Genomic DNA, 18,807 nt, shown 5'->3' with positions numbered 1-18,807 from the left:
CTGCTCACAGTGAGGGTTCTCTCCCTGGTTTCCCGTTGCCCTCCCTGGTTCTCTTTGGGGTGCAGCTCTGGGCCCTTTTCCCTCACGCGAATCCCTCGACGTCCACTGGCCAAAGGCCCCAGTTCCCCTGCTGGGAGGGTGTCTGGGGGGACCTGCACCTCCTCCCTCACCCTGTCCTGTGGTTTTGGTCTCCAGGCACTCCAGGCGTTGGGAAAACCACGCTGGGAAAGGAACTGGCATCCAGAGCAGGGCTGAGCTACATCAATGTGGGGGACCTGGCCAAGGAAGGTGCTGGAAAAGAGGAGTCACCAGAGCACGGGGGATTCTTTGCTCTGTGCAGCTGTCTGCTTGTGGTGGGAGAGCTGGGGTTGTGCTGCCTGGAGAAGAGAAGGCTCTAGGAACAACTCAGAGCCCCTTCTAGGGCCTAAAGGGGCTCCAAAAATGCTGGAGAGGGATGTAGGGCAAAAGATGGTATGAAGGATAAAGAAAAATAGCTTCCCGCTCCCAGACAGTGTTCCCTGTGAGGGTGGGGAGGCCCTGGCACAGGTTGCCCAGAGAAGCTGTGGCTGTCCTGTCCAAGGCCAGGTTGGATGGGGCTTGGAGCAACCTGGGCTAGTGGAAGGTGTCCCTGCCCATGGCAGGGGGGAGGAACGAGATGAGCTTTGAGGTCCCTCCCAACCCAAACCATTCTGGGATTCTATATATTAAATCAAAAGGCAATTAATTTTCTCTAACAGGACCCTTGGTGGTCAGTAGTAAATGACAAACTTACCCTTACACAGATTTGTAAACCAAGTGTTCCCTCTGCTGAGCTCTGCCTTTGTTTGCGTCCTCCTGCAATGAACATACCCATGTAGACAGTTGTGGTGGCTCTGCCCCCCCAAACTGCCCTGACCCCGTTTGTGCTGCAGGGGAGCTGTACGAGGGCTTTGATGAGGAGTACGACTGCCCCATTCTGGATGAGGACAGGGTGAGTGCAGCCCCTAAAGCACCCACGTGTCTGGGCCTTCTGCAGTGCCAGGGGAGCCTGCCTGTGTCCCTTTGCCCTGCAGGTGATCGACGAGCTGGAGGACAGGATGAGGGAGGGTGGGGTGGTGGTGGATTACCACGGCTGCGACTTCTTCCCCGAGCGCTGGTTCCACATCGTGTTCGTGCTCCGCACAGACAACTCCTTCCTCTACGACAGGCTGGAGAGCAGGTGTGCCAGGGGGGCAGACCAGGGCAAAGGGGGGGTGTTTGAGGGTGTCAGTCACAGAATCTCCACTGCTTCTGCACATCTCACACTCTCCCTTGGTGCTCTTGTTTTCTAGGGGCTACACAGGGAAAAAGCTGCAAGACAACATTCAGTGTGAGATTTTTCAGACTCTTTATGAAGAAGCTATGGAGTCATACAAAAAGGAAATTGTGCACCAGTTACCCAGCAACACTCCAGAGGACCTGGAGAGAAACTTGGATCAGATTATGCAATGGATTGAGCAATGGATGAAGGACAACAACTGACTCTGGGTGGAACAGTAACTGCTGAATCTCTTCCTGGGAGCGTTCAATGAATGACATTCATTTTGTATCAGTTAACGTGAATTTTACTGTAACTGGATATGGTTGGGGAGTAGAAGGTTTAGAACAGCCAAGTTTGTGAATGTTTGGAACAGCCTCTGAAGCACCCTGGGAGAGACACACAGGAGAACCCACACAAGTGAATGGAAGGATGGAAACAGCACCAAATTTCTCAGTAGAGGAGCTGTGTTCAATAATTGAGAACTCTTTGGGCCTCACAATTAAAACCAAACCATGAACTCACCCCAGAAAAACTGTAAAATACTGATAACTGATGGCACTTTGGATTTCTAGAGGGTGCAACGGTGTCCTGAAAAGGGGTTAATCTAAAGCTGAGTTGTGAGATTGGAAACTGCTGTGCCCCACTGTGTCCTTGGGTGTGAGGCTAATGCAGACGAGGGGTTGGTTCAGGTTAAGGAAGGAAGTGACATGGTAACATTTATTTTAAAATTCACGGAACTTTGGGAATTCCTTCATGGGTAAGGACACATGGGCTGTATCTGCACTGCTGTGGAATGCTGAACAATAAAGAGCAATAAGCTTTCTTTTCCCTTTTTCTCTCTGTACTCCCGATCACCTATACCGGTAGTGGAACACAGATCACTGCAGGTTTACCCCGGAAATACATCCCTGGGCAGGAAAACCTGTGGAGCCCCAGAATGTGGCTACAATTAAAACACTGGCAGCCATCTGTTCTAATTGCTTGTACAGCCTGGACCCCAGCAGGGCAGGGCAGATAAAAACCTTCCTTCACTGAAAAGCCTGCTGTAGGAAGTGCTTGCTAATAAACTCAATATACATGGTATAGTAAAACCACTTTCTTAAAGATTTCTGTTATAAAGAGTATTATTGTTAGGTATTTAAGATTATTGCAGATAGGGTATAGGGTTTTTGGGTGGGACTCAGAGGAATACTGCATCAGCAACTTGATTTTATAAACCAAAATGATGATAAATCTGGAGTTTCCTGCCACAACTAAGAAAAAGCACTGAGGAAACACAGGCAGAAGTGCTTTGATCTTAGACGGCACTAGGGAGCAGGGGGAGGGCGGTCTGTGGGGTGGAGAGGACAGCCCCAATTCTTGGGAGCGCCTGGAGTGACCACGTCAGGTCACCTCAGGTCGCGTTTTCGAGAGCTGCCTGACACCTCTCGGGGCTGCGGCGGGGCGGGGGCTGCAAGGAAAACAGGGACCTCTTTTAAAAGGTAAGAATAACCAACCCCACCTTCCGCCGAGCTCCGGATGCCGCTCCCGGTGCCGCTCCGTCCATCCCGCCCCGAGGCGGGACCGGCGTCGCCCTGTGCCGGTGGGTGCGCAGGTGGGTGCGGGGGGGATCCAGGGGTGCTCTGGGACGGGAACGGGGCCGGGGAGACCCAGGGGGGTCTCAGCGAGGCGCTGCCCCCGCTGCCGCTCCGGCCCCGGCTCCCACCGAGGGGTGGGAGCGATGTTTTTGGCAGCCCCGACCCGCCGGGGGAGCGGCCGCGCACCGACGGCTCCGTGTGTCTCACTGCAGCGTCGTCCTGCTGCTTTAAATAAACGCTTTTCCTTTTCTTCTAGATAAAACAGTCGCTTTCAGGAGGTGCTGTTGGCATTGGCCGTGGTGAAGGGCCCTCGGTCAGGAAAGAAAAAAAAAAAGAAACAAAAAACAAACGCAAAACCAGGAGGAGAAGATGGAGGGAGAGGAGGATGACATGACATGTGGAGACTTGGGAAACGGCCTTGGGAGAAGACCTGGAGGTGTTTATGAAGGGGAAAACTTACAAAATCCCTATTCAATTAGATCCAGGAAAGGATCTGGAAAGGCTTGTAATTCCCTCTTGTCAGCAAAGGGAGCGGAAGAAAGTGATGCTGCAGCTCTTCCTGGTCCAAAACGAAACAGTTTTTACGATGGATCACTCAGAAAACCTGCTGCAAGTTCCACACGGCAGAACAGCTGTGGTAAGAGTAATTGGGAAGTTAATTATTCACCGGGGAAAAACCTCTGTTAGATAAACTGAGCCGTTCAGCTGATTCACATATTGTCATCAAGTTTAATTTGAACCATTTGCCGAAGTCGGTGAAGGATTCTAGTAAGTGCCTGTGCGTCTTGTGCCTGCTGGGAATCTCCGCCTTCCCCCCGGGACATTAACGGCACAGTTGCTTTTCAGAGATCGAGGCTCTGGCCCTTCTTAGTGTAAAACGCCCGGTTTTAAAGTGTTTGTTTTTGCTTTTTAAAGTGACATTTAGCAAAGAGCGTCCTGTGGTGGCCGTCTCTCTACATACATACATAAAATTGAATGGAATTGCTTGGATTCCTGCTTTGTTTAAGTAACTTTAAGTCTTCTCAGGTATCCTATCTAGAGCTTGTGGCTAAATATTCGAAAATCTCATTTGCTATTTAGTTGAAATTTGTGATTTGACTTCCTTTTGGGCTAAAAAGTTCTTTTCAGAACCTATGTTGGCATTCATCTTTTTCTTTGTGAAGGAAACGCTGCTGTAAATACCATCAGGTGTAGGCAGTGCTGTTCATTACACTTCAGCTGCTTTCCTTTACATTTTTAGTGTTTTGACTGAGGTATTTCTGCATCATTTGCTTATTTCTCTCCTTCAGAACAATTCCCCACTATCCCAATGCCACAATAAACTAAGCTGTCTTAAAACTGCCCTTACTTCTACATAGTGCCAGCCACTGTTGTGTTGACTGCAGTTGTTGAAAAGTTACAATCTTAAAACAATCTAAAAAATTAAATTATTTTTTAAATCAAGAGGAATTTTTCAAATTTTTCCAAAGGAAAGTATAAAATATTTGTCCTTATTTTCTGTCTTTACAACTGACCTTTTTCCTGTATTTCACTTCTTTAACTGTGAGCACTGTGTTTGAAATTAATATTTATGTATTTCTTAAATCTGTTTATTAGCTCCAGAAAAAAGGTAAAACAAACCACAAAGATGAAAATTCACCTCTGCATTTTACTTGTGTTCAGGTTAAAGCAAATTCTTGGTTTTTTTCTTTAGATATTATAGTATCTCATCATTCAGTATCTCCTGTTAATCCTACAGAATCTAATACTGAAATGTCAAATGAAGAACTAAAGCAACGACTTCAGGAAGCTCTAGAGGTTGGTAATGGTGCCAAGGGTGCTACTCCCCAAATCTGCATTTCCTTTTAATGTAGCAAGAGGATCTTGGCATGGCTAGAGCATGGATCTTGGCATGGATCCAGGTTCTTGAAATTAGAGGGGTACTTGGAATCTTCATTAAATTTTACAGCAGGAAATCACAGTGTGAGGTGCTATTTGTACTATGGGGGTTTGTTGGGGTTTTGGGGGGGGCTTTTTGAGGGGTGGGGAAGGTATTTTGAGGGAACTAGAGAATATTGAAAGTAATATACTTCTTTAGCAGGTGTTATTTTTTATTAAGCTTTGGGGCCTGAATATCTGCAATGTAAGCAATCTTTGGCTTTTTAGTCTGCATTTTTGTTGAGAGGTGGTTAACTCCTACATTTTGGAGTTCCAAATGTGGTTAAATGTGTTGGTGTGTTGGCATCACAGCCAGCTGAGCTCAGCTGTGAAAATACACAGTTTATCTGCTCTGTGTTCTCTAACCTCAGGGGAGCCCCTGAAAAGAAGTCAAGGAGGTAAAAACAGAAGAGGGCAAATTCACTTTGCTGCTACAGTCGAATCTTAGCAGGATTACCTTGGCCTGTACTCAGTGTCCCTATTCTGTTTTGCTTCAGGAAGTTGAAATTTTGAAAGTTGAGCTTGAAGCGTGTCAAAGGCAGCTTGAAGGAAAAGATGAAGCCCTGAGAATCCTGCAGAGCATGGTAGGAGTTGTTCAGAAACCGTTGGGTAGGTGGCGGTGATGGAAGGAAAAGGGAAAACCCTTCCTGCTGCTCCTCATCCAAACCTCACAAACCAGGATTTCCCAGCGCTGCAGTTCAAAGCACTAAGTCTGGAGGTGTCTGCAGATGTGGCTGCTGCAATGTGCTGCTTTTTCTCCACAGATCTGATGTGGTTAGGGAAGAAAACTTTACTGTTGTAGCAGTTTTATCTCTGAGGATCCTTCAGGATTTATCTATTTAACATAAAAATAAGGCCATTTTTTCAGTCCCTTATGTGATAGATTTTGCCAGGGCTTGAAATCCTGCTGCAAGTCAAAAGTGTTTTAGTTACTCCTCCATCTGTTGTCCTAGAGGACAGTGTGGGTTAAATGTCAGGTCATTCTTTTGCTCACAGTCTACAATAGTTCTGTTGGTCACTGTCACAATGAACTCTGGTGAAATCAGTTCCTGCTTTTCTGCCTCCTTGCATAACCCATTTATAGCTGAGCAGTTTCTGCCCTCAGACATTTTCAGCCAGTTACACTTGGATCAACGGCTTAACCGTGTTGTAACCAAGTGTTCAAAGATGGGATTTTCTGGACAACCTGTGAAGAACAACGTGATCTCATCTTAAATTGTGCTGCGTTTTTCAATAGGAGAGATTGGAACACAAGTTTGTTGTGCAATTTAGTGACTTGGAATCAGAGCCCACTAGGGCTTACAGGCAAGTTGTAACGTTTGTCATTCTGCACGCTCCTGTTTAACGAAGGATGTGAACTTCTCTGTGTGTAGGACTGAACATGTGTCTAAAGCCAAATTAAGTGAACTTAATGACAGTGTTTGACAGTGGGGTTTTTTTCTCTTTTTTTTTTTTAGGCAGTATTTAATAAAGCCACTAGTCATACAAAAGAAATGCTTCAAAAAACTGAGGAAGAAAAGAGGACTTTAGAGAAGGTAAGGGTGTGTATCCTTTACACATGGAAGCCCATGGCTATTAATGAGGGATTAACAGACTGTTCATTTAAATCAGTGCAAACCTGCCATTAATTCCAGAGCTTTTAGGAAAGTGTTCTTATCCTATTTAGTGGAATGGGGAAACGTTAATGTGTCGCTGCTTTGATCTGGATCTTCTTATTTTTTAGAGTGTGCAAGTAATACCTAAAAATTACCAGAGTTCTTCCTTTACTTTCAGCTGGTGTTAGTTGTGGGTTTTGGTCATTCACAGTGAGTTGCTCAGTTCTTCAGGGATTAAGCTGAAAATTCCCAAGGGGTCTAGGAAACATGTGCCAAGTTTTCATAGGGAAGATGGGGAGGAGGAGGAAGGTGGCATGGAACTGCTGTGTCAAACTGAGTTTTGTCCTTTGTTTCTCCTCCTGTATGGCCTTTCCACAGATCAGAAGGATGACAGGCAAATGTGACAGTGTGGGTTTGGTTTTGTTACAGCCCACTGGAAGCATTAACACAGTCCTCCTGTCGCACAGTGTGGGATCCATAGGTCACTTCAGTGTCTGGCACCAATTCTGTTATTAACAAATAATCCTCACTGGTCACTGAGATTTCTCTTCTTCCTTTCTTTGGGAAGCCTGTAATGTGCTGCTGCAGGTTTGTTTCTTTCCACAGGAAATAAATATTTTGCAGTGGGAAATTGAATTTGATCAGGATAGATTTAAAAACATAGAAGACACATGGACAGAAAAATACGACAGGTATTTTACTTCCACTGTGTATATATTTGTTTTCATTTTTAATTTCATTGAATGCTATGTGTCATCTTTTTTTGTGTTCCAAACTTGTTTCATCAGGTTTTCTGGGGGTTTTGTGTTTTCCTAATTCTCTTCCAAATTTTAGAAGATTTATTTTATTTTCATGCTAGTCACATTTGTACTTTTCAGTTAAAACTACTAAAATTGTTGTCTTAATTATTTAGCGTGTCTATAGGCTGGCTTTGCTAGGCTAAGCTTTCATTTTCATCCCATTACATCAACCAGCTGGAGGCAGATTATTCTTATTTACCTTAAATGTAAATGAGCATAGAAAATAATGGGGTGTGCCTGCACGTGGAAATATAATTTCCTGGTTAATCATTGCTTTATTTTCTTGGATTGTAGATCTGAGCATAAGTACAGGTAAAATAGAAGGATTTTGAGAGAGGCTGATCAACTGGTTCTTTGTTTAATTAAGAGTGACTCTGGGTGGACAGCAGGTGTGGTTGGGCAAGAATGTGCCAGAGGCACTAAACTAATAATGTATAACAGACCTTGAAAAATGTGACAAACAGACTCACTTATGGAAAAGTAGAAATTGTATCTCTGAAGTCTCACCATCAGAGTTGTTATTGTAATTATTTTTTTATCATTATTGCTGATGTTATTAATATTCGGTATATATTTTTATTTAGAATATTTCAACTTAGAATCCAGGAATAAGCCAAAAGTTTACAAACTTTTCTTTTGTTGACTTACACTTGTTGAGGGATGCCTCTGGAAAAAGCCTTTGGCTTTCCTGCCTGAGGAGGTTGGAAGTGTAGCTGCCCAGTTTGGAACAACAAAACTGGTGCTGACTGTCGTAAAACAGAGACATAACTTCAGAAAACTGAAAGCCAGGGGCTCAGCCTGCTTTCCAAAATGGTTTTCTGATATCTAAGATAGCAAGATGAGAACAATGTGTATTTCCCTTTTTTTTTCAGGTGAAGTAATTCAGACTATTTAGTTTTTAACAAAGCCATGCATTTACTGACAGCTGAGGAGATGCACCAAATAAATTGTACTGCTTTGACATTTAGGTCTTCAGATGCCACTGCTCTATTCAAGAGGAAAATGCTAAAATACCTCACAGAAAAATGCATTGTCAGTGCACATTGTGTCTGCTCAGCTGGCAAGCCCTGAGGGCACAGCTTTCCTTGAAAACAGGGTTCAGACTGCAGGAAGTTTACAGAGCTGAGCTGTCACATGTCCAGTATCAGTTTGCTCTTTCAAGGAGGTAGGAGATTCCTAGCAAATGTTTCAGAGGTTCATAATTACTGCTTGCTTTGAGTTTCCAAGGAGAACAGGGCACTTGAACCCATCTCTTCTTAAACCCAGAAGCTGTTGGCACTGTCTACTTACACATCAATGATTTTTTTTTAACATTCACTTGAACACACCTGGATTAAATTGGCTGTGTGAGGGTGTGGTTTCATGGCCAGGGTGAGCCTGTTTGAACAGCCTGTGGCATCTGAGAAACCTCAGTGTGAGTGTGGAGGTTCCTGGTTCTGCTCCCTCACCTGCACAACGAGGGGTGAGCAGGTTACACACACTGGTGTAACCTGATGCATTAGCCTGGCTCAGGAGGACTGCCACAGTGCTTTTTGGCTCCTGGCTACCAAATTTGCTTCTAACAACATACTACAGATTGTTGGTACAGGCATTCTTACGGGAAAATATTACCACTTTTTCCATGAAAAATACTACAAGTGAGAAAACTGCTGGTACAATTCTCCATAGGTAAAAACTTGTCAAACCAAATACTCCTTTCACTTTTTATTTTTTCTTCCATCCTTCCAGTAATCCTAATTTTAATTTGCAGAAATATTAGATATGACATTTTAATGGGATTGCTCTTTTAAATTATTTGAGTGCCCATTTTAAAACTTCTTTTTTCTTACAAGATAATAAAGCCTTTTTTTCTAACTTCTGCAGGATATACTGTGAAAATGCAGCTTTTAAAGAAGCATTGAAACTGAGGACAGAAGAAGTTAAAACACTTAAAGCTGAAAATGCAAGTAAGCCACCAACAGCTCTTCTTCTTGATGCACTGTTTCTCAGGAGTAATTAATGATTTAGCTATGAAGGAAGCTTCTTGTGGGAAGAAGTGTGTTTTTAGTGGCAGCTGGTGTCAGTGGATATGCAGAATCCCTCTTTAAATTGGAAAGGAAGTAACAGCAGCTGCTGGGTCAGAGGGCTCCAGTCCCTTTCCCTTATTTTTGCCTCCCAAAAACCTTTAAAATAGCTGATTTATATAATTATTTCCCCAATGTTCTAGCAGACCAGCTGGCTGACTTGTGAGTGTACAATGAGATGAGCCCTTAGACCTGAGGCCCAGTAATACATGAAATGGTGTCTAAGCGGGTCATTATTTCTGGGAAAACACAGAGAGAAAAACAACTGGAATATGATTTTGTACATTGTCTCATCGGGTTCCCAAACTGATGCTTGAACTATAGAATGCTTTGCTTTGGGTGCAGTTAAACTCAGAAATTAAGAAATCAGAGCAGAAGATTTTTCTAATCTCTTTGATTTATTTCGTAGTCCTGAATCAGCAGTGCTTGGAATTCCTTGCAATGCTCGATGTAAAACAACAGAAAGTTGTTCAGGAGAACATGTTGTTGAATAAAAGTGACATTACTGATTTTACAGGTCTTGAAGTAAGTATTTATGTGTTTTTCAAATTCGCTGGTTCAGAGATATGTTTGTATTCAAAACACATAGAGAAAATTTGCTGGCTTGTTACCTATCTCTTTCTTTGGAGCCATTTTTAGCTAATTAGTACTTAGTTACCTAATTTGCATGCCTGTTCATGAATTTTCTACTTTGTTGTCTGCCTTGCAAAGAAAGAGGAGACAGAAGGAGCATTGAGCAGTTTTTCACAAGCCATGATGCTTGTTTTTCTTCTTCCTGACATTTAAACCCAATTCCTCATGCTTTGCTTAGCATAGAAGTGTTCTGGTGAGGCTGTGGGGATCAGCACACCCAGGCTGTCAGGATTTGTCTGGAAAACACTGTGAGCCAGAAGCCATCCTCCAGATCTCCTACCCCTTTGCTGCCCCTGACTCTCACCCTCCCTGTGCTGCGTTTTTGGGGGTGCAATGGGACACTTGGGTGGTGGTTTTGGTGCTCCTTTTGGTGAGCTGTTTGTGGGGTGTTTTGGGGCTGTTTGTGTGGTGGTTTGTGTGGTGTTTTCGGTGCTGGTTTGGGTGGGATGTCTAATGGGTGGCTCGTTTTGGGTTTCCAGCTGGCGGTGCTCGGGGCCTGCACCTGTAGCAGCTCCGAGGGGCAGCCCTGCCCCTGTGCCAAGGTGGCAGCTCTCACTCGGAAGCAGCTCCTTCATCTCAAGCGAGAGGTAACGAGGCTTGGCGGGGGGGGGACAGGGGTCAGGGTGCTCAAAACCAGCAAACTCAGGTGTTTTAAAGCCAGAAGGGCTTTACGCTATTTACAAATAGTGTAAAGTTTGTTTGTGGTGCTTGTAATGCCCTGGCTTTTGCCGGTAGAAGCATTGTAATTGTGTCTATTTGGCTTTACTAGTAGGAAAAACAATAACAACAACAACAAAAAAATCTTTTGCATTCTTTTTCCTTCCTCCCATATTTTTTATAAAAGGAAAACACACCCTAAGTGTATACACTCCATAAATGTACACACTGTGGGTGTGTACTGCCACTGACCCTCCTCCTTCCTGACGTGCATTCCACCCCTCCCTTGGGTTGGCATCAGCACCCACAGCTATGTCAGGAAGCTGATCTTGCTGGAAAGTATATATTTACCTCAGGCTTAAATCAATAATGTGACTTTCAAGCACTTAATTTTTTTTTAAATTTAGTGAAATTCTGTGAATTCAGAATTTTTATTTTAATTTGATTCTGCAAATGTGGAAACTGTTCTTGTGGTCCTGCTGCAGAAGTTCCAGTTGACTTATTGGTTTTGAAAATAAGGACTGTCCTGTCCCTTTTGTACCCAAGTTATTATCCTTGACATAAGTTTCATTCTCTTTGTTCCTTTTGCTCCTGGCCCAGCTGGCACAGGATGTTATTGCCCCCCTCAATCTCTTTTGCACGTGCAGAGATGAACAGAGGTAAATACACAGAGATGATTGTCAGCATAGATGGCAGCTGGTTTGTGCATATGTATAGAAAGGACTTTAAACACATCTCAAAATATGTCAGGAAAACTCTTCATTTGGTTCCTGCTACTTCCTTGATTATATTTATTTACAAGTTGTCTGCGTCTTGATACATACTTTATATTTGCTTTTGCTTCCAAGTTGCTTAAAGTACTTTAAATTTTCCCTGGATTAAACCCAGACTGAAAATCTGAAGAAGAGTAAGGATGAAGCGTTTCTCATGGCAGATGCCTTCAGAATTGCCTTTGAGCAGCAGCTGATGCAGAGGAAGGACCAAGCCCTGAGACTTGCAGAAGGGATAAAGATGAAGAAGGAAACTAAATTTGCCAACTGGAGGCGTCTGAGAGGCACTGGTATCTGGGCCAGCCGAGGGTCTGGGAGGTTGGCTGCAAAAGGAGGGAGCTCGTGGCTCGAGCACCTTCTTACCCTGTGAGATGTGTGGCTGTGGCTCAGCTGCTGGTGGGGGCTTATGAAGAGTCAAGAAAAAACAAAGTTGTGAATACTCACTGTGATACTAAATAGTGTGTTTTGTAATTGAGGAATTTCTGCCGTGAGTTTCACGTGTGAAATGCAGGGTGTGCGTGTGTGTAAGTGGAATATACAGGTCGTGTAGGACACTGGAGCTCCCAGTCCAGGCCTTTACTGCACCCTTTTTAAAATTACACATGTATGAACTCCACTATCTGACTGAAAACATGGTGGAATAAATAAGCTGTTACACAAGATGACAATAATATCTGGCTGGTAAAGATGCTTGTTATAAAAACAGCAGAGAAAAGCCAGGTGGAAGGGTGTGGGACTAGATGAACTTTAAGGTTTCTATGGGTTTTTTTGGTTGGGGTTTTTTTGTTGTTGTTGTTGGTTTGTTTTGTTATTGTTTTTTTTGTTTTTTAAAATCAATTTAGCTTTTTATTTTGCTTTTGATTATTATTCTTACACTTAATATGTTACAGAGTTACAAAGCCCTCTGTAAAAGAGGAAGAATTCGAATCTGTAAAATAGGACGAATTCTACTAATCCTTTTATTCTTTAAAAAAAGGAATAAAGAGAAGTATTTCAGTTCTTATGTCCTGGTCAAAACCATTGCAGGATTTAGGAATGGGACATCAGAATATATCTGTGTTGGTAATTGACCTGGAGCTGCCAGGATTAGAAGTTTGGTTGGTCTCCCAGATTTCTTTAGCACTCTTGGGATGTGGTACTACAAGAGCAAACACCCTGACTTCCCCTACAGCAACATCATCGCTTTCAAGCTCTGTAGTCTGGCGCATACGACCCATAATTTTAATGTATTTTAATATTTTTAGAAATGTTGCAAATGGCCTGTGTTTTTTTCAGGCTACTTACTGTTTAAAAACTAATTACCATGAATTCCACAGCTCATGTACTTTTGTTTTCCTTAGAGCGTCTCAAGTTACAAAGCAACAAGAACAATCTGGGTCAAAAGCTGTCCAGCCTGCTCTCCTCAGGTGGGGACTGCAGGAGGGTCGAGGAGCTGGACAACCCCAACGAGATCCTGAAGATGCTGATAGATTTGGTCAGTATTTTGTTCACCATGACCCCCGGGGGGAGCACATGCAGTTTACAAACAGCGCCATGCTCTGAGCTGACCAACGTCTTTCTCTCCTTTCTGTGTTAAACACCCCCAGGTGAATGACAAGGAGGAGGCCCTGGCCCACCAGAGGAAGGTCAGCTACATGTTGGCCCGTGCCCTGGAGGCGAAGGAGGCTGTTTTGGGATGGGGTGAAGGGAAGGGGTTGTTGGGCCCTGCTCACGCCTGTGGCCACAGCCCCCCTGCCCGGAACAGCATCCCCTCAGCTCCCAGCACGGACACCCACGGGCATCCTGCAAAACCCCTGCAGAAGTCGCTGTCCTGGCCCTTGGGCAGGGCAGGGGGGCCCCTCTGTAGCCTCATGCAGGACCCGCTGGGTTTGTGAAAAAGAAACACTTTGTGGAAGCGCCAGAAGCCGCCCCGTGATTGTGTCAGTGTGAGGGTGCGATGGCCGAGGCCATGAGGGCCCGGAGACCATCGCGGTGCTGAGAGGGGCAGGGTGGGCCAATGTAATGGTGATTGAAAACTAGACGGAGTGTTTTTGGGCTGCCCGAGCCCTTCCCTGGCCCCGCATTACCTGGTGACAGCACGAGAGAGGTGTCACCATTGGGGGGGAGGGATATGGTGTCATGGGAGGGGATGTGGTGTCACGAGAACCAGTGGGGCTGACAGAGCAAGAGGGACATTTTTGGGAGCTCTCTGAACTCACAGAGTCAGGTTTAGAGAGGAGACATTGTTTATTCTGTGGGGGGTGGAAGGTGGACGCTTCCACAAATCCAGCATACCAACTGTCTAAAGCTGTCACTGTTTATACACTTCAGCAAACAAAGGTGTTAATGTCCATTGGCTACAAGTTACATAGTTCTGTTGTTAATTTCAGAATCACAGGATCAGTTAGATTGGAAAAGACCTCTAAGGTCACTGAGTCCAACCTATGACCCAACACCACCTTGTCAACAGACCATGGCACTGAGTCCGCATCCAGCCTCTTCTTAAACACCTCCAGGGATGGTGACTCCACCACCTCTCTGGGCAGCCCATTCCAATGTCTTATCACGCTCTCTTTATACTTTATATTCCATTGTTTAATGACTCTCTTACTTCTCATGCTAATTGATGCTGTGCTCAGTCTTTCTCTTCTTCCTTTGGGTTGGGGGGTTTCTAGGGTCAGTGCTCATGATCTACCCCTGTTGGAATCAGCCTGTATCCAGTGGGAGCTGATTCAGCCCAGGTCCTGAGCTGTCTTTACTAGTGCCTTCCTCATCTTGGGAGTTCTGCCAGATGTCCGTGTGGGCCATAAATTCTGTATTCCCTGTGCTCATTGCCAGTGGAAATCCTTCCACCCAAGGTGTGATACCCTCCCCCAGGGCTGAGATCATTGAGACACATCCAGCCCTAAACCTTAACAGGGCCAACAAGTTTCATGGCCTCTCTTGCTTCTTGGGCTTGAAAGTTAAAAAGATCGACCACAGAACATCCTTTCTTAGGAAAACTGACACAGTCCACGCTTTGCAGCAATCAGACAGGATCTGGCCCGTCGCCCCCATCTCGTTCCCCGTAACCCTGTGGGCAAGTTGTTAATAGTGTCTGACTCTGTGATGTCACACACGTCACCGCGGGGTGAGGGTGGAGCGGGAGTGACGTCACTGCGCGGAGGGGGCTGTGTGACGTCACGGGCCGGCGGGCCTGCTGCGGGGGCAAGAGGCGAGCTGGCCCGCGTCCCCCCGCGCTGTCATTCACCCCGCCGGCCCCGCCCGCCCACGCTGTCATTCACCCCGCCGGCCCCGCCCCCACGCTGTCAGTCAGCACAGCCGGCCCCGCCCCCACGCTGTCAGTCACCCGCAGGCCCCGCCCCCACGCTGTCAGTCACCCGCAGGCATCCCGCCCACCACGCTGTCAGTGCACGCCCGCAGGTCCCCGCCCACGCTCCGCAGGCCCCGCCCGCAGGCCCCGCTCATTTCCGAATGCGAGAAATACGAATATGTGGAAGAAAGCCGAGACTTGTGCTGTTTTTTAAAAAAATAATTCCGAATGCAATCACCTTGATTTTGAAATGAAATTACCTGTTATGATTTTCGCAGTCCAGTTCTGAGATCTTGGTTCCCAAATTCATTGCTGAAGGGCAGTTAAGAAAGGGGGAGATGATTCTGTCACACTTTCGTGCTAAGCTACTTTACATTCAGTGTCATTCGGTGCCTTCTCAGACAGGTGTGTGTACATCTGATATACTGCGATGGTGCTCACTGGCCTAAAAGAGACAGTGTTACACAAATCCTGTCAGACTCTTCAGCTTATGTCCTCACCACCTCAGCATAATGTTTCTTGCGGGTTCTAAATCAAATTATGTAGGGAGCTAAAGTCATACAACTGCATATATGAGCCCTTTATCATATTTATTTTTGGTATTGTCTGGAAAAAGTGCACAGACTGCAGCAAAAGATTTCAGTGTGCTCCTGTAGCTTCTTCTGGATGTGACAGACATCCATAAGGCAGCTGGTGCCCCTGATGTGCAGAAGGGTGAAGGCTGCCAGCAGAGCTGAGGGACCAGCAGCTGTGTCTTGGATACCCTCTGCAGTCAGGTGGCCCCAGAGGCTGACAGCTAGCTCTAAAAACTGGACTTTGTCAGTTTTCTACATTTTCTTGTTTAGAAAAGGGAGGATACATACTGCATGGTCAAGACAACTCCAGGTAATGAGTGAAACTTATTTTGTCACTGAGCAACACATATAGTTCAGGAATGCAGCTGTACTTCTTTCTGACATACATGGGGCTAGAGGTGTTACAGCACCACAGGCTATTCCCTGCAGCCATTCTCCTCCAGTGATGTATCAGAAGCTTTTCAGCCCATCTGTCAGATTACAAAATATTCTCTAGACCCTCATTTGCTTATATTTAGTTCTACCCTGTAGCATTTCTTGTGTTCTTAAACCTTTTCTTTCAGTTTGCTAGTGGCAAACCATTTCATATTATTAAATCATAGGCCTGCAGCAAAGTGTTACATTATGCATATGTCTACTTACATTCTTTGTTTACATTACATTTGGAGATGAGTGAATAGAAGTTTTTAATGATGATTCACTCCGCTCAGCTTCCCTTTGGTGTACCAGCTGTAAGGGTTCACAATGAGATCATAATGAAACTCAGTCTCCAGGGCAATAAGTAGTTTTTTTGTGTTGGTTGAGAAAGGTTTCCTGAAAGCAAGATGTTTCAGTTTCTTTATCCAATATTTCAATGACTGCACTAAGATTTGATGAAGCCAAACTGGTATCAAAGCATGAGGCTGAATTAAGACAACCATTGGTGTGCCCTAGTGTCCAGGAAGGCCAATGGTGTCTGGGGGTGCGTTAGGAGGAGCATTGCCAGCAGGTCACAGGTGACCCTGCCCCTCACTCAGCCCTGGTGAGGTCTCACCTGGAGAGCAATGCCCAGTTCTGCTCAGGACTAAGAGACACTGAGCTCCTGAAACAGGTGCAGCAGAGGGCTACAAAGTTGGTCTGGAGAATCTGACGAAAAAAGGCTGAGTGACCTCTGGAGATCATCTAGCCCCATGCCAAGGCAGGGCCATGTAGAGCAGGTTATACAAGAATGTGTCCAGGTGGGTTTTGAATGTCTCCGGAAAGGGAGAATCCATGACCTCCCTGGGCAGCCTGTTCCAGGGCTCTGCCATCCTCAATGGAAAGAGGTTCTTCCTCATACTGAGGTGGAAGTTCTTACATTTTAGTTTATGGCCACTGCTCCTCGTCCTGTTACTGGACACCACTGAAAAGACTTTGTCACCTTCCCCCTGACACCTGCCTTTGAAGTATTTGTACATGTTGCTGAGATTCCCTCTCAGTCTTCTCCTCTCCAGACTAAACAGACCCAGGTCCTGCAGTCTCTCCTCATTAGAGAGATGCTCCAGACTCCAAATCATCTTTGTTGCCCTGCCCTGGACCCTCTCCAGTAGCTCCTTGTGCTGAGGAGCCCAGAACTGGACACAGCATTCCATATGTGGCCTTGCTAGGGCTAAGCAGAAAGGCAGGATCACCTCCCTCGACCTGCAGATGACCTGCTGACTTGCTCCCGATGCACCCCAGGACACCACTGGCCCTCCTGGCCGCCAGGACACACTGCTGCCTCAGTCTCTGACAGTTTGTCCTCCGCCGAATCAGCCCATGGCTGGCCAGGTCAGGCCAGGCCTGCGGGCAAGAACCGCGCTGTCCCGGCTTACCCGGGGAAGGAGCGGGGCTGGGGAAGGAAGGAGCGGGCGAGGGTACGGAGCGAGCGGGGCCGGGCGGGGCCGGGGCGGTGGCCGGGCGGGGCCGGGGCGGGGCCCGGGGCGGGGCGGGCCCGGGCGGGCCGGGGCGGGGGGGCGGGGCCGGGCGGGGCTCGGGCGGGCCGTTGAGCTCATCCCAGGGGCGCCGCGGGGGCCCGGGCGGCGCGGAGCGCAGGTAACGCGGTTCCGGCTTCCGCGTGTCCCCGGGCGGGCAGCCGGCTCCTGCTCCGAGCGTTCCCTCCTTGCCTTTGCCCCCCCCCCCCCCGGCTCCATCCCTGCCCGGGCCGGCCCGCTCCGGGCCGGCGGGCCGAGGTGGGATCCCCGTCCCGCGACGCTCCCGCCAGGCCGCGGCTGGGGAGGCGCTCCGGGAGGGCACGAGCTGCCGTCACTGCCTTCGCTCATGAACTGAAGGGCTGCCCTGGAGCGCGGGGAGCAGCGCAGGGCTCAGAATGCAGCGCAGGGGGATGCGCAGCAGTACCTGCCGCCTTTTGTCGCACCGCTTGAATCAGTGCCCCTGTTCTGGGCCTCTGGTTTCCTGAAAGAGCTATAAACATCGACCCACTCAAAGCTGGTTATTGAGCTGTCCCACCCGTTGGCCTTTTTAACACTAGAAACATGTAGGTGAAACTCGTATTTTAATAAATGGTATGTAATTCATCTTAGGATTTTGGCCTAGTTGTGTGTTAGTTCCTTTGCTCAGTTTAATGCTTAGTTTTGCAGAGGTCAGGTTGAGTGTCTGAGGTGGCTTACCATTGTCAACATTGGGAAGAGAAGAGTCTTTTTCTCATTTCAGCCTTAAGAAAGTGGTTCTTTGGCATGGTAGGTGGTAATCATATACCAACTGCTGCACTGAGTTAAAAACAGCTCTATTTCAGTACGGATTTTATTTGGATGCTTCCTATATACCAATATCATGTGACAAGCATGCTCCATCTCCCGAAGGTCAGTTGCACGTGCCCCTTCCTTGTGTATTTTGAGTGGAAATAATTCTGCTCCTCTTTAATGCTGTTCAGCATCTCTACAGAATCGGTGAAGTTGGAGGGGACTGCTGCAGACCATCAGTCGACTGCTGCAGCTCAAGCAGTGTTAGGTATACCAGATTATCACATCCACCTTGAAATAATTCTGTAAAATAAAACATGAAAAATTCCATCCTTATGTAAGTGTTTGGGATCTTATTTATAAACATAGTAATGTAGATTTGTGGGTAGGGACTTTTAAAACAAGTATTTGTTCTCTGTTTAATTGTTTTAGGTATTCAGTCACTAGTGTAATACAAATAATTGCCAGTGGACTAAAGAGAAGTTAAGGGGAATATCAGGATGCTCTTCTTAGCTTCTTTACCAATAGTAAGATATGCTTCTCTTTCAGTCTTTTGTTGTTTTTCTCAAGGAATTAGTATTTGGGGGGCGGATGGAGACTTTGATTTTTTGGTGTTTCCCCTCTTATTTCAGCTGAAAGAAGGAGTTTTCTATCTTGACTTGTAATTTCAGCTCATCAGAATTAACTTCCTGCTGTAACTTGTAGTTGGCAAAGGTCTTGCATTATGCTCATTATTTCTCTAGTTTTCATACTTAAAAGAAAATTTCTGGAATGGCACCAGTTATTATATCCAGGGACATTAGTAATTGAATTAATTTCCGCATCCAAACTCATTACAAAATGTGGTGGTTTTCTTGTGACACAGAGTGAGGTCTGCAAGCTCTCTTCTCTGGGTTGTTTTGTAGCAGTTTTAACAGTAGCAAATGTTCCTATTAGCTTGTTTAAACCTT

The 18,807-nt window shown here is 46.1% G+C and overlaps 2 protein-coding genes across 2 annotated transcripts; both read left to right on the top strand.

Moving 5' to 3' along the window:
- Window positions 1-53: 53 nt before the first annotated feature.
- Window positions 54-2,102, top strand: AK6 (adenylate kinase 6; the record flags this gene model as incomplete). The annotated part of the gene is made up of 4 exons (XM_018085890.2): window positions 54-288; window positions 912-970; window positions 1,053-1,198; window positions 1,311-2,102. Coding segments are annotated over 4 exons (630 nt in total), but the record flags the coding sequence as incomplete, so codon positions are not given.
- A 1,014-nt stretch (window positions 2,103-3,116) lies between these two features.
- CCDC125 (coiled-coil domain containing 125) lies at window positions 3,117-13,184 on the top strand. Its single transcript, XM_008928721.2, has 11 exons — window positions 3,117-3,493; window positions 4,595-4,653; window positions 5,271-5,357; window positions 6,231-6,308; window positions 6,975-7,060; window positions 9,032-9,114; window positions 9,641-9,756; window positions 10,344-10,451; window positions 11,410-11,581; window positions 12,632-12,765; window positions 12,878-13,184. Exons 1-11 carry the CDS (start codon window positions 3,226-3,228, stop codon window positions 13,163-13,165), a joined length of 1,479 nt encoding a protein of 492 aa, XP_008926969.1. The 5' UTR covers window positions 3,117-3,225; the 3' UTR covers window positions 13,166-13,184.
- The last annotated feature ends 5,623 nt before the right edge of the window (window positions 13,185-18,807 follow it).

The sequence above is a fragment of the Manacus vitellinus genome, unplaced genomic scaffold (assembly GCF_001715985.3).
Source record: "Manacus vitellinus isolate BGI_N305 unplaced genomic scaffold, ASM171598v3 scaffold_9_pilon, whole genome shotgun sequence".
Lineage (NCBI taxonomy): Eukaryota > Metazoa > Chordata > Aves > Passeriformes > Pipridae > Manacus > Manacus vitellinus.
Note: the sequence above shows the minus strand (reverse complement) of the source record. Positions and strands in the feature narration are given on the sequence as shown.

Bases quoted from the DNA above. Each gene is read 5' to 3' on its own strand.
- CCDC125 (XM_008928721.2), top strand. From the start codon at position 3,226: ATGGAGGGAGAGGAGGATGACATGACATGTGGAGACTTGGGAAACGGC. The intron at 5,358-6,230 runs GTAGGAGTTGTT...TTTTTTTTTTAG, and splicing joins TGAGAATCCTGCAGAGCATG to GCAGTATTTAATAAAGCCAC. The intron at 11,582-12,631 runs GTATCTGGGCCA...TGTTTTCCTTAG, and splicing joins GAGGCGTCTGAGAGGCACTG to AGCGTCTCAAGTTACAAAGC.